General features: G+C 39.6%; 1 protein-coding gene and 1 long non-coding RNA gene across 2 annotated transcripts in view; one reads left to right on the top strand and one right to left on the bottom strand.

The window, feature by feature from the left end:
* Nucleotides 1-25,877, bottom strand: part of SLCO5A1 (solute carrier organic anion transporter family member 5A1) — a 159,199-nt gene that overhangs the window by 21,980 nt on the left and 111,342 nt on the right. Inside the window, exon 6 of the mRNA XM_031013855.3 lies at nucleotides 8,638-8,836. Within this exon, the coding sequence (XP_030869715.3) occupies nucleotides 8,638-8,836 (199 nt within the window). The remainder of the gene's footprint in view (nucleotides 1-8,637; nucleotides 8,837-25,877) is intronic.
* LOC129524323 (uncharacterized) lies at nucleotides 14,709-23,442 on the top strand. Its single transcript, XR_008668101.2, has 3 exons — nucleotides 14,709-15,207; nucleotides 18,442-18,518; nucleotides 23,277-23,442. It is a non-coding gene; the product is annotated as an uncharacterized lncRNA (long non-coding RNA).

Raw genomic sequence — 25,877 nt, 5'->3', positions numbered from 1 at the left:
GAGTTCAAAGTGAGCAGATGTGACAGAAGGCAAAAGTGAGATGTGGAGAAAAAACCGTGGGCCTCCCTGGAGATCTAAGGAAGACAAATTGTATCAGTGAGCCCTTCCATTCTCATTTATCCGTTGCCTCCCATCTCCAATTTACAGCCCAGAAATTCATCAGGAAGTGCTTCTCTAAGGAACCTGGAAGAAATTTAAAAAGCTAAACTTCTACTCTAGATGTTGAGAACTCTGAATAAAATCCCCTCATTCTTGTATTTGAGGTAGAGGGAGAGGAAAGACACGATCTGAGATATGCTAGGCTGAGTATTGTCACCTGCAAAGCCCAGAACAAACAAACAGAAAAACTGATTCTTTAAAACAAAATGATAAAATGCAAGGCATAAAAACGAAGTTAAAAAAAAGATCCTAATTATATGTGCAGAGAGATATGAGAAGACATTACTCCATAAAACAACACCAGAATGCTATGAAAAGGGAACACTCAGAATCCAGCAAAGAAAAAAATCCTCAAAATAAAAACTGTACATAAAGATAGAAAACAAGGCTTAAAAAAAATCTCTCATAGCAAAAGACAAAAGCATGCAATATGAGAGAAGAAATTAAACACACAGGCAACCAGTCCATACGTTCCAACATCTGACTAACAACAGTACTAGAGAACACAGGGAAAACAGAAAATGAGTTTTAAAAAAAAAGACATATGTTGCATTAAAAGGGTCAGAAAGTGCCTAGTACAATGAATGAACAAAGCCCTGTGCCGAGGCACTCATTCATTCATTCATTCACACAACAAATATCATACATGTTTTAGATGGTGAGGATGCAACTGTTATATAGATAGCTGGGCAGGGCATGGTGGCTCATGCCTCTAATCCCAGCTACTTGGGAGGCTGAGGCAGGAGAATCGCTTGAACCCGGGAGGTGGAGGTTGCAGTGAGCCAAGATTGTGCCACTGCACTCCTGCCTGGGTGACAGAGCGAGATTCTGTTTCCAAAAAAAAATTTTATACACACACACACACACACACAGCTCTACGAACAGTGCCCAAAGAGCTCATATTTTAGAGGGGACAAAAGCAAAGCAAATCATTAAATGAGATAATTTCAGATAATGTTAAGTGCCATGAGGAAACTAAGGAGAAATAATGTAATCAAGAGTGGGGGGACAGCGGGCTCCCCTAGATTGGGCAGAGATGGAAAGCCTCTCTGAGAAGGTGGCATTAGGATTATAAGAAGGCTCCATCCATGACAAAATCTGAGGGTAAAGCATTCCTTATGAAATTTCACAGCACCTTGAAAAAAAGTATTCTGAAAACTTCCAAATAAAGTTAGCCACAGAGAAATGAGAACTAAGGCTGAAATTACATTTCTTATCAGCAACAGAACATGCTAGATGACAAATAAAGCAATGGTTTCCAAGTCCCCAGAAAGATAATTTTTTTTTATTTTTACTTGTTTGTTTGTTTGTTTCAATTTTTTTAAACTTATTTTAGGTTCAGGAGTACATGTGCAAGTTTATTATATAGGTAAATTATGTGTTAAGTGGGTTTGGTGGACAGATCATTTCATCACTCAGGTAATCAGCATAGTACTCAATGGGCAGTTTTTCCATCCTCTCCCTCTTCCCACCCTCCGGTGTTGACCCCAGTGTCTGTTGTTCCATTCTTTGTGTCCATGTGTACTCAGTGTTTAGCTTCTAAGTGGGAACATGCGGTATTTGGTTTTCTGTTCCTGTGTTAGTTTGCTTAGGATAATGGCCACCAGCTCCATCCATGTTGCTGCAAAGGGAACGGTCTCATTCTTTTTTATGGCTGCATAGTATTTCATGGTGTGTATATACCACATTTTCTTTATGTAGTCTCTTATTGATGGCCATTTAGATTGATTCCATGTGTTTGCTATTGTGAATAATACTGCAATGAACATATGTGTGCATGTGTCTTTATGGTAGAATTATTCATATTCCTTTGGATATATAACCAGTAATGGGATTGCTGGGTTGAATGGTAATTCTGTTTTAAGTTCTTCGAGAAACCATCAAACTGCTTTCTACAATGGCTAAACTAATTTACACTCCCACCAGCAGTGTATAAGCATTTCCTCTTCTCCACAACCTTGACAGCATCTGTTATTTTATTACTTTTTAGTAATAGCCATTCTGACTGATGTGAGATGGCATCTCACTGTGGATTTGATTTGCATTTCTCTAATGACTAGTGATGTTGAGCATTTTTTCATATGCTTGTTGGCTGTGTGTATGTCTTCTTTTGAAAAGTACCTTCTCATGTCCTTTGCCCACTTTTTAATGGGGCTGATAATTTTTTAACCTAGAGTTCTATGCCTGCTTAAACTATCACTTCAATGTGAAAGAACAAAGATGCTTTAATATGCTCACAGGCTCAGAAATACTTTCTTCCCATGTACCCTTTCCACGGAAGTTATCTGAGGTTTTTTTCTGGCAAAATGAGGAGTTACCAAATAAATAAACAAACAAAAACTAGTGGATACAACTGACGAAACTTCTGAAAGGAGGTCCCAGGATGTAAGTTATGTCAACTGAGCAAGCAGTCCAATGTGAAGCAGGAGGATGGAGTTCAGGGAAAGAGGAAGATTCAGTAAAACAGAAAGCGTGAATGAGAACTTAGAAAAACATATGGGCATGATCAAGGCAAGTAGCAAGAGAAAGAAGAGGCCCTTAGACCTTGAGGACAGTAACACAAGAAAGATATAGTCCATCTACGACACAATTTTAAGCAAATTCCCATCCCTTCTCTATTTAGGTAACTGCTCCTTCCCTCATACTCCCTGTTTTCTGGAGAAAATGCACCAAAGGCTCTGGCATAAGAGCACCACACATAAAGGAGAAGTTCGGTGAGATGCTAGAATGATGACAGGGAAGTTAGGTAAAAGCCTGCAAAATGAACAGTGAGGACCCAGGCCCATTCCCCCAACTCTCAGCTCTAGGATGCCAGCAGCAAGGCTTACAAGCCTGTAGTCCTCCCCAGCAGGGCCCTAGCAGGAGAGAAAGGAGCATCCATCTCTTGAGGAACTGAAGCACCTCAGAGGTAAGCCCTTGGGTTCTCACACTGCAGCACCCTGATGAAAACTCCAGTTGTATCCACCTCCCACAGCGAGACCCACCAGATGACAAGACCTACCCTCACACACACACACAGCAACTGTTCAGCTTTTTAAGTTCTCATTCTTCAATACCATGAGCAAGCTAAGGATCACCAGAAATTTGAGCAGAGCTGCTAACACAATCAAGACGGCAAAATAAACAGAAAGGCACTCATAGGACACAGAGACAAATTAGGAAAGAAAAGGAAATCTAAATAATGTTGGAAAAGTAAGAGAAAATATTCCACTCATAAAGCAAGATGGTTAGAAACAAGGGACATTCTGAAATCCAGCAAGAATTTTGAAATTAAAAATATGATAGGCTGGGTGAGGTGGCTCACGCCTGTAATCCCAGCACTTTAGGAGGCCAAGGTGGGCAGACTGCTTGAGCTCAGAAGTTCTAGACCAGCCTGGGCAACATAGAGTGACCCCATCTCTACAAAAAATTATCCCAGTGTAGTGGTGGACACCTGCAGTGGATGAGGTGGGAGGATCACTTCAGACCAGGAGGCAGAGATTGCAGTGAGCCATGATCGTGCCATGGCACTCCAGCCTGAATGACAGAGCAAGACCCTGTTTCAAAAAAATAAAGATGACAGCCAAAATAAAGAATTCAACAGAGGACTTAGAAGATAAAATGCAAGAAATCTTTTTTAAAAGTAGAACAGAAAAGGACATATGAAATGGTGATAAATAATAAGGAAAGGAGGATATGAGAGTAATTTGGCTGTGACACCTGCCACTGCATTGATTGTCAGGGTTGATTCATCTGATCTGGCTGAATAGACGGGTGTGCCCCTGCCTCCCTCACCGCTCCACCTGTGTCCCTCCTGAAGCTGCACACTTGGTCAAAAAGGGCAACCTTCTCTGACAGAGGAGGATCATTCTTTGGTCAAAGGCATGCAAAAAGTTGCCAGTATCCCCAAACAAGAATAAGAAAAGGAGAGATCAATGAAGGGGAGAACGAGAAAAAATGGCAAGGAGAAAAAAGAAATTAAAGTTTAAAAACAGACCTGAAAAATAATAGTCTCCAGTCAGAAAGAGCTCACCATGTGCCTAGCAAAAAATCAAAATGATCCATCTCAAAACACATCATAGTAAAATTCTGAAATACTAGTAATAAAAGGAAGCTCCCAGGAAGGAAAACTACATCTCATACAAAGCACTGGGAAAAAGAAAAGCCAGACTTCCAAAAAGAGCATTAGAAATTAGATGACAATGGGGCAAAAACTTCAAAACTCTGAGTAAAAATTACTCATCCAAAATTTCAGCCAACTTGGCAATCAAATGTAAAGGTGTGTATGTATGTGTATATATTTATATATAATATTTATCAATATATATAATAAAAAGTCTCCCAAGAAACCAAAGTTACAGCCTATACAGCCTTTTTGTAGCTACTGGAGGATGTGCTCCATCAAAATGAGGGAGTAAATCAAAAAAGAGGACTCCACAGAGTCCAAAAAACAAAGGATCAATACAGAGAGAGGCATAGGAATTCTCAGGATGACAGCCGGGCAGCCAGCCTAGAAACATTGTGTCCAGATGAGAGTAGGGGGACTGTGAGCCCTGCGTAGATGACGCCAAGGAGTGGGGAAATGGAACCCTGAGCTCATCAGATAAGTGGAAGGTCATGTTGAGATATTTTTTGAGCTCTCAGAGGGTGTGGGAAACTGGATGCAGATTCAAAGAAAACAAAGTAAATGAAAATAAGGCAATTATTAATTCCAGGAAAATCAGTGTTACACAAATAAGGAAATCTAATCATGATACTGTAAACCAAAAATAAAATTCTAAGGCCCCCCAACCAACTGAATGGACTTCCTTCTCAGCCAGGGCTATTTAAAATTTAACCTGAGATATTAGTTCAGACCAGGATGGGAAGTGGGGAGTCTGGCATGACTCATTATACCTCTCCAACATTAACATCAACACAGACTTGAAGTCTGATAAGAAACATTTTACAGTCTATTCTCTCTGAAGCCTGCTACTGGAAGACTTCCTCTGCAAGTAAGAACTTGGGTCTCCACAGTCCTTTATCTTAACCCAGACATTCCTTCCTATGGATCCCAGGTCTTTAGATAAACTCAACCAATTGTCATCCAGGAAATTTTTTAATCTACCTAAAAGCTGGAGGCCCCTGCTTCGAGTTGTCCCGCCTTTCTGGACCAAACCAATGTACTTCTTAAATGTATTTGATTGAAGTCTCATTTCTCCCTAAAATGTATAAAACCAAGCTGCACCCCGACCACCTTGGGCACATGTTCTCAGGACCTTCTGAGGGCTGTGTCCCAGGCCATAGTCATTCATATTTGGCTCAGAATAAATGTCTTCAAATATTTTACAGAGTTCGACTCTTTCCATTGACAATACACATGTCATAAATTTAACATGAAAATACAAAAAAAGGATTTGACCACAATTTGTGAAGGTAAAGTGAAGATCCCCATTTGCCAAGCTAGGAGGTCACAAATAATACCTTAGTTCGATTAATTTATATAGTATTTCTGAAAAATACAGAGACACATTGTAGAAGAAACAGCTAAAAAGAATTTAAAATTATTGCCCCTGCAAATCAGAGCTAGTCATAAGACTGCTGGGTTTTTGTTATGAACTTTTTAATTCTATTTATGTTCTCTAATTTTAATAAAAAATAATTTGATAGAAATAAAAATTATTCTTAATTTATTAGTGATGACTAATGACAAGAGCTAGCCTTCAGTGCCTCACACTGAGCTGAGAGCTTTACATGTGTTACACACATAACCCTTGCCCACAACCTTCTGAGACTGCTGCTAACATCACCCCAATTTACAGAACTAGATATTGAGGTTTGGCATTAAGCAACCAGCCAAGCAGAGTCAAGATCCAAATTCTAATTCCACTCCAGAGCCTGAGTTCTTATTCTATACTGCTTTTTCATTTTTAGAGACTTTATTGTTTGTGCCATCCTATTAGGCACTATCAAGAAGCCACATACCCGGTACACACATCTTATACACACACACACACACACCAATGTCTTCTGGTAGAAAAATAACTCCCAGGACAAAAGATGGCACAGTATTCTGTAATCTAAATAAACTCTGATTTGTTATTCCTTCTCCTCACTCCCAAACATTCTAAATTGGCAAGATGAAATCAAAGCTTTTGTTATTCAAATGCAAAGTGGAACATTTTAGAACATAAAACTCCACTGAGAAACAAAAGGAAACAGAAGTGTTTCTTGGCACCAAGCACCAAAACTTGGACAATGAAGCTCTGTTAAATGAGCAGATCCTAACAAAACTACATGTGGTTAAGAAGTAAAGGTTGGCTGGGCACAGTGGCTCATGCCTGTAATCCCAGCACTTTGGGAAGTGGGGGCGGGAGGATCATTTGAGCTCAGGAGTTTGAGACCAGCCTGGGCAACAAAGTAAGACCTCGTCTCTACAAAAAATACAAAAAATTAGCCAGACATGGTGGTGCATGCCTGTAGACTCTCCCTACTTGGGAGGCTGAGGATACAGGATCCCTGGAACCTGGGAGGTTGAGGCTGCAGTGAGCCATGACTGCACCATTGCACTCCAGCCTGGGGGACAGAGAGAGACTCTGTTTCAAAAAAAAAAAGAAAAAAGAAAAAAAGAAAAGAAAAAGAAATAAAAGTTAAGGTTTTCATAACTCTCACAGAAGAGCTTTCCACCTCCTTTTGGTGAGGGTGTGGGGAAAACAGCACTCATATCCATTGCTGGTGAGGTTTTGGTACAATACCTGTGGAGGTAATTTGGTACTATTTATTCAATCTCACTTCTGAGAATTTATCCTGCACATACAGAGCACACAAGAGAAGTGATAAATGCCTTGAAGTTATTTATTGCAGCATTGCTTTTAACAACTAAAAATTAACTGGGCACAGTGCCATATGCTCATAATCCCAGCTACTTGGGAGGCTGAGACAGGAGACTCACTTGTGACCGGGAGTTCAAGACCAGCCTGGGCAACATAGTGAGACGATGTCTATAAATACATAAATAAATAAATACAATTAAAGATTAGGAACAACCCACTGCCCACCAAATGGGGGCAGGTTAAATACAAAGTGGAATACAATGGAACGCTATGCAGTGGTTAAAGGCAGTGCTTATGGGCACAGACACTGTAGCCAAGTTGCCTGAGGTTAAGTCTTGGGTTCTGGGCAGTGCTGCACTGGAGGCAGCCACCCTGGATGACAAGATTCTACTGTGAAATTCTAAGGGATTTTGTCAATTGCTTGTTTAACACAACTATTTTTAAAAATTAAATGATATAAACATACAATTAAATGATATTAAAGACAAGGATAATAAATACGTAAAACTCATCACCTTCTAATTATTTTACTATTATCAATGCTCTTGCCTAGGCTATTTAAGTCTATTCTACCTGTATGATAGAAACATTATACAATGGTGTGTGACTGAGCACCTCCTCCCAATTCGGTGTTCAGGGTCGACAAGTTGGTGACATGAAATCAGCCACAGAGGTGTATTTACATCTCAGAATTGCCAAATGCCACAAATCAGGGCTTTTTTTTACTTTTTACTTTTTGTATAAATGGGTTACCACTATGTTGCGCAGGCTGGTCTTGAACTCCCAGTCTCAAGTTATTCTCCTGCGTCAGCCTCCCCCAAGTGCTGGGGTTACAGGTCTGGGCCACTGCACCAGCCATGAGCCTTTTTTAGAGAGCCATTTAAACATTTGTCAGCAGTCCACTGGTTACATGTGATCAGCACCTCCGTTTTGCTATCTGTAAACTCAGGATGATAACAGCACCTATTTGATAGGTTATTGAGAGGATTCACGGATTAACATATGTAAAGCACTTAAGAGAATGCTCAGCCTGCAATACAGTCATGGTAAGGGGGAGTTATGCTTCAGATCGTTACTACCAGTACAGAAAGATCTCCAAGCTATATTGTTCCATTTTTTAAAAGCTCAGCAAAGCATGTATGAATGCTCTATTTTAGATACAAAAGAGGGACAATTGAAAATACATATCCACAATGTCTTAAATAAAGAAGCCTTGGAAGGATATGCAAAAAAATGAATGAAAGGGGTTACCTGTTTCATCTTCGCTTGCAGGAATGGGAAGAGCTAGGTGGATGGAGGACTTGGGTAAGAGCAAGAGGTTTCACTGTACCTTGTATTTTCACTGAATTTTATGTTTTTGAGCTACAGAAACACATATTCCCTATTAAAACATTATAATAAAAACCGAACAATTTTCATTAATCCAATAAGCATTTCATCCTCATCTGATGTAATTAAAATGCTATGAAAGTCCCTCTGTGGGGTCAGAAGGGGCACAGAGGAAGACGAGACCCTGGCTTCTGCCCTGCAGGAGTGCATGCTCCACTTGGAGAGGCAGAGCACACAGAGCACACACAGGGAGAACAGCTTGGAGGGAGGGGTATGAGTCTGACTGCAGATGCACAAACACCACGGGGCTTTGCACCTCCATCTTGCAGACACGACGCAGCTCTTAAGAGGTACTTACCCTGTTGTATAAGGGATGTTTATGCCCCCTAGATTAATGCTTTCACATCCGACAATAAATAGGGTTGAAAAACATAGTAAAGACACACCACTGCAGATCATTGCTAGTTTTGCAGATTCTCTGGCACCAAGTTTCAATTTTTTTATAATGTAGCCTCCGAGGACAATACCAACACCAGCACTGGGGACGATAATAACCCCTGGGGAGAAGAGAAGGAGAGGATTAATTTGAACTCATGTACACTATTATTCATCTTATCTATTCTGTCTCTTGCTCAGTAGTACTGAGGTAAAAATCAAAAATTACTATAATCAACACATCTTCATTGTGTGTGATTTTATAGTATAATATTATTTTCAACACGTACAATCAACAACGGACTCACATCCAGATTTCAATAAAAACTTTTATAAAGCAATAAAATAAAGACAAGCAATCCACTACAAAAGTGAGTAAAACTTGAGTAAGTTCTTCACCAAAGACAAAATCCAGACAAACAATAAACACGTGAAAGGGGGTCAACCTCATTACACAGAAGGAAATACAGATGATGCACCTAACACATAGAAATGATAAATACTCAGGTGACAGGTACCCTAAATACCCCAATTTGATCATTACACATTCTATGCATGTCACAACATTCCACATGTACCTCATAAATATGTACGAATGTAATGTATAAAATTTTTTTAATTTAAACACCACAGTGAAATACCGCTACCTACCAATCACGTTTGTGAAAATTGTAAAGTCTGAAAATACCACACGTTAAAGATGTAACGTATTGGGAACTCTCAACACGTTGGCAGGATGTAAATCTCAACACTCACTTTGAAAAACAGTTTGGCATTATCTGGTAGAGTTGAAGATATACACGCCCTGTGGCAATCAATTCCATTCTTGGATCTATACCCTGAAGAAACTTGTGCACATGGGTACCAAAAGAAGTGGACAAGATATTTGAAGCATTATAATTGTAAAAAACTGGAAATAAACCAAATGTCCATTAATAAATATATCATATATGGTATGTCTATATAAAGGATTGCTTCTATACACTTATTAAATGGAAAGAAACGTAGCTACACACAACTTCGTATGAAGAATTATACAAAGACAATGATGAATGGAAGGAACCACATGCAGCAGAATGCACATGACATCACTACATTGGTATGAAGTTCAACAACTTATAAAACTAAACAGCATTGTCTGGGAATGCACAAACAGGTAGTACAACTATGAAGAAAACCCAGGAGTAATTAACATAAAAGCCAAGATAGTAGAGGGATTCATGGTATAAGGAAGGGATGCAGGAGGTTCCTCTGGTGCTGAAAAATACTTCATGCCATGACCTGGGTAGTAGTTACTGCTGTGGTCTGAATGTTTGTGTCCCCAAAAGGTTCACATGATGAAATCCTAATCCCCAGAGTGATTAGGAGGTGGGGCCTTTGGAAGGTGATTAAGTCACAAGAGTGGGAGGCCTAATGAATGGGATTCGTGCCCTTATAAAAGAGGCCTGAAGAGCTACCTCACCTTTCCATGTGAAGTTACATGGTGGGAGGTCACATGTGAGAAGACAGCCTTTTATGAAAAATTGGGCCCTCCTTCACCACACGGGGCCAGGGCCTTGTTGTTGGACTTCCCAACCTCCAGAACTGTGAGAAATAAATTTCTGTTGTTTATAATCCACCCAGTCTATGGTAATTTTGTTACAGCCACCTGAATGAACTAAGACAGTTACACAGTGTTAACTTTATAATTATCTTTAAATTATGTTTAATGTACTTCTGGGTATGTTATTTTTCACTGTAAAAAAATAAAGAAATCGGCCAGATGCAGTGGCTCACGTCTGTACTCCCAGCACTTTGGGAGGCCGAGGCTGGCGGATCAGTTGAGGTCAGGAGTTCGAGACCAGCCTGGCTAAAATGGCAAAACCACGTCTCTATTAAAAGTTCAAAAATTAGCTAGGGGTGGTGGCATGCACCTGTAATCCCAGCTACTCAGGAGACTGAGACAGGAGAATCGCTTGATTGAACCCTAGAGGCAGAGGTTGCAGTAAGCCAAGATCGTGCCGCTGCACTCCAGCCTGGTTGACAGAGTGAGACTCCATACCTCAAAAAAATAAAATAAAGAAACCATCATGGTGCCTGCCCCCAAGAACCTTACAATCTGAAAGAGAAACAAACAACTTAATAGAAATTAGAATACAATAAAATAATTACACAAAGAGTCTTCCCTGGATGAAATCTGGGAGGGTTTTACACAAGTGGCAGTATTTGAGGTGACTCTCAATAGATGAGACAGAATCTGCCCAATGGACCAGCACAGAGAATATCCTACACAAAGAAAATGTCTGCACAAAGAAAATACATGCACAGAGGCATGAAATAACGAAATTGAGGATTCAATGCAATCCAAAATATTGATTATGGAAAGGAAGCAGCTGGGAGGTGGAAAGACCTGGAGAAGAGAGGTAGGGAAAACGAAGACCACGAAAGACCATGAAAAGGAGCTCAGGTTGTATTTCTGATAATGGAGGGTGCCGAAGAATTCTAAGCTGCGGTTGACAGAATGGAAGCTGTGTATTACAAAGATCAATCTTGAAATGACATGCAAGACAGCTTAGATGGGGTCAAAACTCAAGTCAAGGAAGTGGTCAGGAGGAGGACCGCAAAGGTCCTTGTGAGCCACAGTAGGGCCCCACAAAGATGGCCCAATAAATTAGATAAGGACAGGGAGAGAGGAAGGATGACTGCATGACACCAGATGAAGGAAGAAATCTGGAACATGAGGAGGAAATGTGTGTGCGGAGCAGCTCAATGGCCCCTATTGTAGACTTGTTGATTGTGAAGGGCCTGAGGAACAATCAGGTGAAATGCCTCACCCAGTTGTGTCTGTGGGCTGCAAGATCAACAAAGAGCTGGCTGGGTGATTTATAGCCAGGAGATGAATTCATGGCATAAATGAGATGTTCCAACAAGACGGTGCAGAGTAAAACAAAAGGGCCAAAACTACAACATTCAGATGAGTGTCAATGTTAATGGGGTATCATAAAAAGGTGAGCCCACAGAGCAAGTTGAAAATGAACAGCCACAGAGGCCAGAGGAAATGTGGGAAACAAAAATGTCAGAAGCAGGAAAAACTTGGGCTTTGGATTCAGAAAGACTGGAGTTCAAATCCTCACTCCATCTTTTGTAGCCATGTAATCATGCAGGCTTCCTAAACTTTCTAACTCAGACTTCTTTGCCTCGTCATGGAGATGTCTTCCTTTTACCTTAGCCTTAGAATGAAGATTACAGGCACTATCTGTAAGTAGATACAGTATATAGTATTCGGTATATAATATAAATTGTAGTTATTAATTAGCCAGGCAAGATGCTGGGTGCCTGTAATCCCAGCTACTTGGGAAGCTGAGGCAGGAGAATGGCTTGAACCCAGGAGGCAGAAGTTGCAGTGAGCCAAGATGCGCCATTGCACTCCAGACTGGGCAACAAGAGCAAGACACTGTTTCAAAAAAAAAAAAAATTGTAGTTATTACCATTACAACTGTGCCATAGAAAACCAAGGAGAGAGGACAGGCATGGGGCTCATGCCTGTAATCCCAGCACTTTGGGAGGCCGAGGTGGGCAGATCATTTGAGGTCAGGAGTTCGAGACCAGCCTGACCAACGTGGAGAAACCCCGTCTCTACTAAAAATACAAAAATCAGTGGGGCTTGGTGGCATATGCCTGTAATCTCAGTTACTCCGGAGACTGAGGCAGGAGAATTCTTGCTTGATCCCAAAAGGTGGAGGTTGCAGTGAGCTGAGACTGCACCACTGCACTCCAGCCTGGGTGACAGAGTGAGACTCCATCTCAAAAAAAAAGAAGAAAACCAAGAAACCAAGGAGAGAGTTTCAAGGAGAAAATAGACAACAGTATCAAGTGCCTTAGAGAAGTCCAGTAAGAAAGACTGAAGTGAGACAATGTGTCACTGGACCTCTGACAAGAGCAATTTTAAGAGTGTCATGCAGATAGAAACCAGACTGCGATGGGTTGAGTAGTCAGTCATGAGGCCCTAGAGTTTGAGAATCCAGTCAGCTCTTTCTAGAACTTTGCATGTAAAAGGAAGAAGGGATATGGGTCTAGAATTAGACTGGGAACAAGGCAGGGTTGAGGTTTGGAGGGTTTTATCTGTTTGCTAGGATGCAGAGAGGACTTAAGCACATTTATATACTGAGGAAAATAAACTAAAAAGGGAATGAACGGTTGAATGTGGAGGGGAAATTTTAGCTAATGACAATGCAAGATCCTTGAGAAGTCAGGATAACATAGAATTAATAGCACAGATAATCAACTTAGCCCTGAATAGGGGGAGAGAGACTCCTTTCTCTGGGCTAGAACAGAGGATAAATCCGTGGGTGAGTAGTAGCTTTACAATGTTAGTTTTTCTGTTTTATTTTTCCATTATTCTGTAAACATGATGTAATATATATTGTAACAAAACAGTTGAAAAACATAGAAAAGTAGGAAGGAAAACAGAAAAGTAGGAAGGAACAAATATACACTGATTGCATTCTGGCATATTTCATTGCAGACGTTTTTCCTCCGAGAATTCATAACATGCTGTAAATTCATTTTTTATACCTTTGATTTTTGTTGGTTTTTTTTTCTGTATAATTGAAAACAAAACCACCTCTTAGAAGGAAGAGATATTGAGAACTTTAAATGTGGCCAAGGGTTGGAAAAACCATGATGGGAAAGTGAAGTCGGCACTACTAAGTATATGTAATAGAGGGTAATATGGGTCCAGACGATATTGGACACCAGAAGCTTGCAGCTGCATTCACTTGCACGGTTGCATGCTCCGGCATGTTCAACAACCCACAAAGAGAAGCAGAGGAAGACTGAGATTAACTTAAAGTCAGTTTTGCCTGGCAGCTAGTGTTCATCCTGTAATCCTCACCAGAGTCCTGTGAAATCGGCAACAGCTTTTTTTTTTTTAGACAGAGTTTCACTCTGGTCGCCCAGGCTAGAGTGCAGTGGTGTGAGCTCGGCTCACAGAAACCTCCGCCTCCCAGGTTCAAGTGATTCCCCTACCTCAGCCTCTCAAGCAGCTAGGATTGCAGGCGCTGGCCACCACGCCCGGCTAATTTTTGTATTTTTAGTAGAGATGGCGTTTCACCATATTGCCCAGGCTGTTCTCGAACTCCTGACCTCAGGTGATCCACTCACCTCGGCCTTCCAAAGTGCTGGGATTACAGGAGTGAGCCACCGCGCCCGACCGGCAATGGCCCTTTTACAGATGAGGAGACTGAAGGCTCAGGGAAGTGGCCTGCTCTATAGTGCGCAGCACAAAAAGGGAAGTTTGGATGGAAACTGACATTTTCTGTTCCCAGCCCCAAGCTGGGCCCTCATTATCACAGCGACCTCTTACACCCAACAGGTCCCTGGAATCTCACCCAGAGCTCTAGGGTGAGATGAGCTGGAGAATAAAGTACCCTCCTCACCAAGAAAACGTATACATGCTATCAATGTGATTAATTTACCTTTAGAATGAAAACGTTTTATTCATAAAATGTCAATTTCAACTAAGCAATTATGGAGCCGCAGATACTGTACTACAGCCTCAGGATAACAACAAATCTCCGTGCTGGTAGCTGAGTCATAATTAAACAGCAGCATAATTTATTTGACTATGCATCCTAATCAGCATTAGGCTCTCAAAAATAGAACATGTGTCATCAGTAAATATGAGGGCACACCAAACAGAGTGAAGACCCATGAAAATGTTCTTCGGTGCCCCCATCATCTGTATCTCGCTGCACTATCAAAACAGAAAGGTCTGACCACTCATTTACGCGAATATGGACATTGCTCGGATCTCCGGTCAGAGAAAGATCCGAAGTTTGCTTTGGGGAATTATACGCGTCTTGGGACGAGCAGCAGGGATGGGGTCGGACAGTTCAGAGCCTTCATACTGCTCCCCCCGCCCCCCACTCAAAGCCCCCGGCTCCAGGTACAGCAGCTCTAGTAGTTCCGGGTGAGCTTATGGAGCGGCTGCGAGTCAGTTTCTCCACCCACCACCACGCGCCATCCAGGCCTCCCCGCCTGCCCACTCCCTATTGGGGGTGGAAAAGATGGGTTCTCCCGGTAGAAATTACGGTCCTGCCGCTAGCCCTCTCTGAGCTCAAATTCACGTCCCTGGCTGGTGCCCTCCTTCCCTTCCCTCTGTCCCCAGGTCCCAAAGAGTCAGCTCGCCGCTCCGTTGCGCCTCTCACCTCTGCGCACCTCACCTCTCTGCGCCTCTGCCCCGACCCTGCCGGGTTCCCAGCCTCGGAGGGACCCCCGAGTTCCTGCTCCACACGCCCTCTAATGGCCAAGACCTGGGGAGCGCAGGAGAGAAGCAGGTGGGGAAAAGGCCATCAATGGATGGATACCCAAGGACACTTCCATATGTTCGGTGGGGAGGGCAAGGGGGGCAGAGCGTGGGAAGATGCACCAAGCCCAGGCACCCGAGGCCCGAGGTGCCAGCCGTAGAGGAGAGAACCCAACGCAATTCCATATGTTCAAGAGGCAGATCCAGGTAAGAGTCTGGGCTATGTAGCCAGATCCCCTAAGTTCAAATCTCAGCTCAGCCACTTACAAGCTGCATGTCTTCAGGCAAATTACTGAACATTTCCAGGCCTCGGATTTTCTCCTCTTTGAAATGTGGATTATAATAGTATATTCTTCACAGGATTGTTAGGATTAAATGAATTAAGACCTGTGAAAGGCTTCAAACAGTGTCTGACCAACAGCATACACTCAATAAATGCTGGCCATCATCATCTTCTTCATCATCATCATTTTAACAAGTATGAACTTCATTATCTGCCTAATATTATGAGTTTAAATTTGCACACATATACTGGAATTATAATTAGGCAAATTCCTATATGCTATTTAATCTATAGAATTGAATTTAAGCAATCTATTAGTGGCCCAACATAAACCTCTATGTGTTCTTTAAATATACAAACCTTTGATATTTACTTACTATGTGTTCTTAACACATAAAACTCTTAGATATTTAGCAGCATGTCTTTTATCTGAATCTAAAGAACTCACTGCAACATTAAGTGCTGACAATGCAGAAGATTCTGCTTTGCTCGTAAAAGGTCTGGGAATATCCTGCTGCTTTCCAGCTGGAAATCTTTTATCTAGTCATTTATCCAAGCAAATAGACATTAATTGTCCTACTTTCTTTCTTTCTCTGTCAAGCACTATTATGCCACAACATTAGATTTTGACGTTTTTATTCTGGACCCCAATTTTGTGGCTGCATGGAGCCAAAGGCTCTTTATGAAAAATTAATATTTATTTAATTACCAAGTATAAAAGCTAATGACTGAATTTTTCCTCTTTCGCTCCAATTTTTGCCAATTCGTATTGTAAATAGACACAGAAAATATACGTGAGCTTAAAGCATGATTTGGAGCACAGGAAAACCTGAACCAAAGGAGAGAACAAAATTAGGCAACCCATTCATTATCAAGAATGTATTATAGGTTCAGGGAGCTTCAATTGTGCTATTGTTGCTATTGTTAAGACAACAACAATGTGCTTTTATGGTACCCAGCGCTAGCCCCTCTCATCACACCTGCCACTCCTATTGTGTTTATTCTCTATCTTTCTGTTATCTTTCTTTAAGGTTCTTGTCTATATTTTCAGTATCTTCCTATTTATTTAGCACTGACCAACACCTAGTGTGTGTTTGGATGAAAGAACAAACATTCATTTTGAACTTATTATATAAAATCTTATATAACTTTGAATTTATTATATAAAATCTTTAAGTGATTTGCTCATTAATTTCCGTTTTCAATTATTCCTGGAACTAGGTTGTATCCCATTTTACAAATAGATAATCTAAGATCTAATTTGAGGTTAAAATAAATTGCTAAAATCAGTTTAAAACTGATAAGCACTAAATATCTAGATGGTGCCTGAAAAATCTCACTTTTACCAAGATTCTGAATTGAACATTATTAGCAAAAGCTTAAACTGCCAAGCCACCAAAGGAAATGCAGAGTACGATATCAGTCTCTGAAACCTCTTATCTGTTGTGAAATTACAGTGGTGCAGAATATCCCACCATGGTGACTTAAATTAATAAAGACAGGCTCTTAGAATCTTAGACATTGTCATTTCTTTGCTCTAGTTTCACTGCCCTTTCTGTGTTTACCATGTCCAAAGTTTTCTTAAGTGCTGTTGAAAATAAATCGCTTGCAAACATGAGACTATCGATAATTAAGGAATATCATTGTAAGCCATTATGACATGTGAATTCTGCTGTTGCCTGGCTGGGCACATGGGACGGACAAGAAAGCAGAATGAGTACCTAGAAAAAAAGAAAGTACCATTTATTCACTCATTCATTCTCTCTCTCTCCCTCCCTCCTCCCTTTTTTTGTGTGTGTGCAAGTGCACACACACACACCCACAAACAACTGCATACACACACAGATGTTGATTACATGCCAGGTACTGTGATAACTGCTCTAAATACAGTATCTCATTTAATTCTCAAATGTTACAGATTTTTATGCTCTGAACCCAAAGTGTGTCTTACAATCAATAGTATGCAAGCCTTATGTCATAATCTAATTAGAAGCATTTTTCTTTCATAATAACTCAAAATCATGGTGCACCTTGCCAGCAAAAGTGTGACAGATTGGAAGGAATACAGCATTCTCTCCATATCACAGAGGAAGAAACACCTAAAGAGTTCTATAGCAAGGAAACTGACTCAAGGTTATTTCACTTCTCTAAAGCCTAAGCTTCTAACCCGATGATTCAAAAGACATCTTTTCCTCTTGCTCAGAATAAATAATTTTACCCTTTTAAGCTTCCATTTTCTCTTGCAAACATTTTCTTGTAGGAAATAAGTACCAATTACTGTCAGAAGGAAACTACTAAAAAGATTATTTTAAAAACCCAAACCTTGAAGTTAGCAAATTTTAACTGATCTGAGAAGAGACAGCACAGTAAGTATACGTTCTCACAAACTATAAATGACTCCACAAAGTTTAAAAGCACAGTATATCTCTTTCTCTTTCACATATCTCAATCTTACTGTTGTAAAAAATTTCAGCAATCCCTTCATAAACAATGAACAAGATGTATCATTAGAATTAATTTAAGGTACCTTTTTCTTTGAACTCGGTGGCTGCTTAAGGCAGAGAACAAATTTTTCTCTAAAGCCATAATATTTCACAGCATAGCTTCAAGCCAAAACTTAAAGGAGGGGTAGCAAATCCCTATTTGGACTTAGGATTAGGAAAAGCAGCCTGCATGCATTGAGCATTTGTTGCAGTCAAAGCTGCCAGTACCTGAAGAAGCCTTTAGGCAGAGTAGAACTTACAGGAAGTTCTTTTAGGAGTTCTCTTGAGGCAGATAAGCTGGGGGGATAGCTTGCCTAGCTCAAAGTTGCTGCACCCCAGCTGTCTCAAGTTTTGCCCCTCTATAACTTCAGTTAGAGGACACAGAAGTAGACTTCATCAGCCTCAGTTTCCTCTGTCAGGTTCCCCGTGACAATCATATTGTGGCTCTCATGGGACCACTTACAGCTAACCAAAAGAGAATGTCCTTGAATTTCTAGCGTAGCCTTGCTGAAATTTTTAGTAAAGGCTTTCAAAGGAATTACACACTTCTAAAAACCTTAGCCTCGATGACTTCAACAGGGAGATATTTATATAAAGCCCATATTTAACTCCTCTTAGGCCAGACGGATCTCATTCACTCATAATAACACTTTCTTCAACTCTTTACCAACACAGGGAGACACTGTGCAGTAGGAGAGAAATATGAGAACCCCAATCTCAGGATTCAAGGTCTGGGGATCACTGAAGGAAAGGTAATAAAAAGGAACATTCAACAGTGAAAACAACCATGCTTTTCATTTCAGGTTTCTGTAAAGCTCTGGCTGAAATAATGCATAAAAGAGAATGCTGAGCTGTTTTATGAAAGGGATTCAAAAATCAAATCAAATTAATATTTCATCTTTGATGGCTTACAAACCTAAAAGAATTTTCTGCATCCACGCGATAAACCCACAGAGGGCAAAAACCACTTGAAACGATGAAATGCAAAAATCACAGTATTTACTTCCGTTTTCCCTAGTGCTGGGAAACCGAAGGTGAAAACCGCTAAGCAAACTACTGGAAAGGTGGGTAGGGAGCCTTTGCAGAGGAAATTTCACAGGAGAATAAGAGCACCTTATTAACTTTTTCAGCTATCAAAATAAGCCTCAAACGACGTTGGTATCAATTTTCTGTACTGGGTTTCCATTCATACAAGTAAAGCCCACAGATGTGGCCCATGCCAAGTACAAAACCCTCTTTGGAGGCCCTCTGGGCAAGATCCATTTTCTGTCAGCAACTTTCAACTTCTCTGTCCATTGTTGTCCAAATCCAGCAGTCCTCGGAGCTTTTCCATCGAGACAGTTCATCGTCATGACTCCCACTAATAGCAGAACTGCAAAACCCTGACAAAGCTATCCTTCCCCTGGAAGAAGTAAGCAGACTTTTCAAACTCTGTATATGGAAAAAAAATTGAGACAAAAGTCTGCACATCTGAACTATACCTATTAGAGTGCCCTTGCCCCACTAAGGCCAGGTGGAAATTTTGCACTTGAGAAACCATATTAATTCTGCCGAGTGAATAGGGAAGACCAGAGCAGTCATTTCATAAATATAGTCAAATCACTAATTAGACATATTGTGTTTCTTTTTTTTAATTGACAGCTTCTCTGAGCTATAATTCACATACTACACAATTTGCCTACTTAAAGTGTAAAGTTTAATGTTTTTAGTATATTCACAGAAACATGCAATCATCACTAAAATTTTAGAACAGTTTCATCGCCCTAAAAAGAAACACCACACCCATTAACTATCACACCCAGCCCTCCCTTGCCCCCCACTGCTCCAGCCTGAGACAATCACCACCTAATTTCTACCTCCATAAGTTTGCCTATTTGAGACCTTTCATATAAATGGAGTCATACAATATGTGTGCCTGGCTTCTGTCACTTAGTATGTTTTCAAGGTTCATCTGTGTTAAAGCATGTGTGAGTTCTTCATTCCTATTTATGACCAAATAACATTTCATTGCATTTCTAGATCACATTTTATTAATAATATTTACCCATGCATTGGTGGATGGACATTTGGGTTGTTTCTACTTTTTGGTTATTATGAATAATGCCGCTATGAACATTCATGTACAAGTTTTGTGTGAGCATATGTTTTTGTTTCTCTTGGATACATGCCTAGAAATGGAATTACTAGATCATATGTTAACTCTGTGTTTGAGGAAGTACCAAACTGTTTTCCAAAGTGGCTGCACCATTTCACATTCTCAGCAGCATCTCAGCAGCAGTGTGAGGATTCCAATTTCTACACATCTTCACCAACTCTTGTTATTGTCACAGATAATATTTGATTTTAGCCATCTGAGTGTGAGGTGGTACCTCATTGTGGTTTTGATTTGCATATCCGTGATAACTAACAAGGTTGAGCATCTTTCCATGTGCTTATTGTTGGACATTGGTACATCTTTTTTGGAGAAATGTCTACTTAGATACTTTGCCAATTTTAATTGGCTTATTTTTCTTTTTATTATTGAGTTGTAAGAGTTCTTTATGTGTTCCAGATATAACTGCCTTAGCAGATATATGATTTGCAAATATTTTCTCCCACTCTGCAAGCTGTGTTTTTCCTTTTTTTTTTTTAAGACAGGGCCTTGCTCTGTCACCCAGGCTGGAGTACAGTGGCACAGCCATGGCTCACTGTAGTCGCAATCTCCCAGGTCCAAGCAATTCTCCCTCCTCAGCCTCCCAAATAGCTGGGACTACAGGCACACGCCACCACCCTCCAGCTAATTTTTGTATTTTTTATGGAGATGAGGTATCCCTGTGTTGCCCAGGCTGCTCTCAAACTCCTGGGCTCAAGCAACCCTCCTGTCTTGGCCTCCCAATGTTGGAATTACAGATACGAGCCACCATGCCTGGCCCATTTTTACTTTTTTGATGGTGTCCTTTGATGAACAATAGTTTTAAATTTTGACGAACTCCAACTCATCTATTTTTTCTTTGGTTATGTTGTCTAATACAAGGTCACAAAGAGTTATGCCTATGTTTATTTCTGAGAGTATTATAATTTTAGCTCTTACATTAAGGCTTTCGATTTATTTTCAGTTGCTTTTTGTATGTGGTATGAGGTAGGGGGTCCAACTTCATTCTTTTGCATGTGGCTATTCAGTTGTCCCAGCACCATTTGTTGAAAATACTATTTGTTCCTCATTGAATAGCCTTGGCACTCTTGTCAAAAATCAGTTGACAATAAATATGTAAGGTTATTTCTGGGGTCTCAACCCTATTTTACTGATGTTTTTGTCTGCTTTAATCCCACACCATACTGTCTTGATTACTGTTACTTTTCAGTAAGTTTTGAAATTAGGAATTATGAGTCCTCCAACTTTGTTCTTTGTCAAGATTGTTTTGGCTATACTCAGTACCTTACATTTCTATCTGAATTTTAGAAGCAGCTTGCCAATTTTTGCAAAGAAGCCAGTTGGAATTTTGATGAGGATTGTATTGAATCTGCAGATAGATCAATTTAGGAAATATTGACATCCTAATACTATTAAGTCTTCCAATCCATGAACATGCATTGTCTTTTCATTTATTTACATTTTCTTTAATTTTTTAACATTTAATTTTTTAATTGATAAATAAAAACTGTATACATTTATCAGGTACAGCATGTCATTTTGAAATGAGGATACATTGTGGACAGCTACATTGAGCTAATTAAAATATCCATAACTTCACATACTTATCTTTTTTGTAGTGAGAACACACAAAATCTATTCTTAATTTTCAGGAATGCACTGCATTGTTATTAACTATAGTCACCATGTTGTACAGTAGATCTTTTGAATTTATTCCTCCTACATAACTGAAATTTTGTATCTTTTGACCAACATTTTCTTTTACTTTTAAGCAATGTTTTGTGGTTTTCAGAATATAAGTTTTACATTTCTTTTGTTAAATCTGCTCCTAAATAACTCATTCTTTTGATGCTAATGTAAATGAAATTGTTTCCTTAATTTGATTTTTGATTCATTGCTAGTGTATAGAAATACAATAGATTTTTGTATATTGATCTTGTAAGATCTTGCAACCTTGTTGAACATATTTATTAGTTCTAATAGTTTTTATACTTGATTCCTTAAGATTTTCTCTATAGAAGATCACATAATCTGTAAATATAAATAGCTTTACTTCCTCCTTTCCTATCTGAATGCCTTTTATTTCATTTTCTTCCTTAACTTCCCTGGGCATAATCTCCAGAGTAACAAAGAATAGAAGTAGCAAGAGCAGACATCCTTTCCTTATTCCTGATCTTAGGGAGAAACAATCCAGTCTGTCACTTTAAGTATGATGTTAGCTGTGGGTTTTCCATAGATGCCCCTTATCACATTGTGTTTTTAATCTTTAATTACTTAAATGGTAGTTGAGCTAAAATTCATAAATTCATTTTTGGGTTATTTACAAACATGTTTTTTAAAACAACTTTCAGAAAACTTACAAAAATATGTAATTTTTAAAGTATATATTTAATTTAACGGAAAACATTATTGAGCATCCACTCTGTGCCAAGGCCTGTTCTAAACTCTGGAGACACGTAGGGAATAAAAGTGACTAAAATTCCTGCCCAGATTGAGTTTACAATCTACCGTGGGAAACAGACAAACCAATAATTAAGCAAATTGTACAGAATGTTAGAAGGTAAAAAAATACTACAGAGAAAAATGCTCAGCGGAGAAAGGAAAATGAGGAGTAGGGAGAGGAGTTGCATTTTTAACTGAGAGATCCTGGGTAAAGTCTCAATGACAAGGGGCCATTTGAGCAAAAACCTGAAGAAGCAACGTGAACACAGCATTAGGGGGATTAAATGATACTCCAGTTGTACACTGTCCCCATCTATTCAGTAAAGAAAGTTTACCAGGAGTCCAGGATAATAAAAATCAAAACATTTTGTAACAAGAAGAAACTCAAAAATTAATCAGTTCACCTTGCTCTCTGAATAAGATAGCTTAAGCCAGAAAAAAATAACCACTTTGGACAAGACAGTGACAGACGGGTTGAAAGTCTTAACCAGTATGCTAAATACTGCACTTTTAACCTGAAGATTTTGTTTGTTTGTTTCCAAAGACATGCACAATTCCACCAGATAATGAAATCCACAAAATAAGTTTTACAAGCGCAAACATACTCTAGGAATCTAATGGTCGGAGCATCTGTGGAGAACATCAACCCTACTGTCTATGAGAACTTAGGTTTCAAAAATCCATTAATTAATCAACCTTATAGAAACTAGTCATTGTGAAGTAGGAAGTTAAGGAAATAACAGAATAATAGCATAAGTAATAATAGTAAAGATTAAAGTAATAGTAAGAGAAATAACAATAGCTCATAGAATGAACTGCTGTATTAACCAAGGCTAAAAAGAATTTAAGTAGCCGCCCCGAAGTTAACATTGGAAGAGAATATTAACTGTCTCTCCCAAGAAACATTAACCATATCTACCCTCCTCATATTTTGCAGGCTCTGTAAACTCCTGTTCGTTTCTTCCCTGCACAGCTGCAAGATCACAAGACAGAGACGCATAACCTGCAAACCAAGTTTTCCCAGACATGTAAGACATGTTGCAAAAGTGTCACAGCAGCCTTTGTTCTCGCTTCTGTAAGCCTGCTTCCTGCTTCACGTAGTGCCCGCCTCAAAGTGCTTAAACTCGTTTTATTTGTTCTAGGCTCAGACTCTCAGGACACATGTCCGCTGAGACGGTGTACACATTAAATAAACACTTTCTTGCACTCCGTTCAGTCTCTCCAATTCCTTAATTTCCCGCAACAATTGGGTAGAAATTACTAGAAAGGAAACAGATGACATGGTTCCTGTGTGCCTACAAAAATTTAAATTTTATTAGACCCATCTCTAAATCTTTCAGCAAATCATCTAATCTTCTCCCCTTATTGCTCAGACCTTATTTATTCTTGGTTTTTAATAACAAAATCACATATTTTCAGATAAAACTTCTCTTTGGAAGACAACAATATAACTTGAAAAACTATAAGAAGTAAATGCAATAAATATTTAAAATTTAACCCCAAAGATACATGTGAACCAGCAAAGGAAGAAAATACAATGTAGCAACTGCGAATGTAATGTACCTCCCACTGACAACCACGGGCTTCTTTAATGGCGTGATGGTTCCTGGTTCACCAACAACCGCAGATATTATACTAGGAAGTCTTCACCAGGACCAAAGGTAGCCCTGAATCTTTTCACATTTTTATTTTCACCAAAATGAAGACTATGCAAGGCACATGCCAAATAAAGTGTTAATATTTCTGTACTCAAAGTTGCAGGAGAGTAGCTAACATCTTAGATAATTAGATGGGAACTGAGAGCGGCCATATAAAATCAGGAAGTGGACAGAACAAAAACAGGACAATTTAATAGGCACAACTCAAGTTTCAACCCATTGGAACAAGAGAAAACGTCATGTTTTAGTATTTACTAACATTTTAAAATATATTACTACCTCATGAAATAAAGTGTTTGGGCTTTTTATTTGTTTTTGTGTTATCACAAAATCATAGAATTTGGAAGGGCGCTAGAGCAGAGATTGCTACTTACTCTCCAATGACTACTCTTTTTTTTCCTAAAGCAAGAGTTGACAAGTTTTTCTATTAAGGGCTAGATAGTAAATATTTTCTAATTTGTGAGCCAGACAGTGTCTATTACACTAGTCACCTCTGTTGTTGTAGGGTAATGGACATGTGTAAACAAATGGGTGTGATTGGGTTCCAATAAAGTTTTATTTACAAAAACAAGAAGCAGGCTAACTTTGGCCCAAGATCCCTATTCTAGAGTAACAGCTTGACTTATGGCTGCTTGGAATAGACTACATTTCCCAGCCTCCCTTGCAACTAGGTGTGGCCATGTGGCAAGTCCTGGCCAATGTGATGTAAGCAAAAGTAGTACATCCATGCTCTTCCTCCTTCCTCCTTCCATTTTGCTGCTTGAAATGCAGACATAATAACTGGACTGCCACTTTGGACTATGAGGACAGGAGTCTGTGATGGAGAAGAAATTGGAAGCACTGTGGGTGATTACAGTCCCTATACCAGCCCTGAGTTATGTCCAGAATTTTATGTGACAGAGAAATAATGATCTCTTTTGTTCAAGCCTCTGTTCCTTTGAGTCTCTGATATTCTCAAAAAGTATATAATCCTAAATTAACACAAGAGCCCAGAGATCATGTATTTAACTACCTCGTGTTATAGATACAAAATAAAAGTGAGACTCTGGAAAGATGAGTGATTCACCTCGAATCATTGGCTAATTAATGCCAGAGCAAGGCCTAGACTGTTATCTGATTCTAAATCCAATGCTTTTTCTAGATTTATATGAGGCTAGTGCTCCCATAAACATACATTTAAATTACAAATGTTTGTTATTTTCTTTGTGAGATCTTTTCAGTCATTTAAGCCACTTCATTTTTGAAGGAACAGGTGCTCAGTTTTATTCTAAAAATGAAGAAAAAATGTTTTTATTTATAGAAACTTACTTTAGGATCATTTCTTTCAAATCCTAATTATTTCAGAAAGGAAGATATTTTAGACTAATTTTCCACCTAAAACAGCAGGAAACTCACAATTCCTTTCAAAGGGTTTACCCCCTTATTGTCTCTGATCCTGAGGTACACACCAAAAAAATAAGTGCTATGATTAAAAGATGAAATGTATTTATAAGCCAGGCACGACAGCTTATGCCTGTAATCCCAGAACTTTGGGAGGCTGAGGCACGCAGATCACCTCAGGTCAGGAGTTCAAGACCAGCCTAGCCAACATAGCAAAACCTCATCTGTACTAAAAATACAAAAACTAGCCAGGCATGTTGGACATGCCTATAGTCCCAGCTACTTGGGAGGCTGAGACAGGAGAATCGCCTGAGACCAGGAGGCAGAGGTTGCGGTGAGCTGAGATCTACCACTGCTCTGCAGCCTGGGTGACAGAGCAAAGACTCCGTCTCAAAAAAACAAACAAATAAATAAAATAAAATAATAAATGCGTTTATGTTAGAGTGAGCTGACTTCAACTTTAACCAAGGTTACCAACAACAACCTAAACTCATGGAGGG

Source organism: Gorilla gorilla, chromosome 7 (assembly GCF_029281585.2).
Source record: "Gorilla gorilla gorilla isolate KB3781 chromosome 7, NHGRI_mGorGor1-v2.1_pri, whole genome shotgun sequence".
Lineage (NCBI taxonomy): Eukaryota > Metazoa > Chordata > Mammalia > Primates > Hominidae > Gorilla > Gorilla gorilla.
The sequence above is the reverse complement of the archived record's forward strand: the minus strand, read 5'-3'. Positions and strand labels throughout refer to the sequence as shown.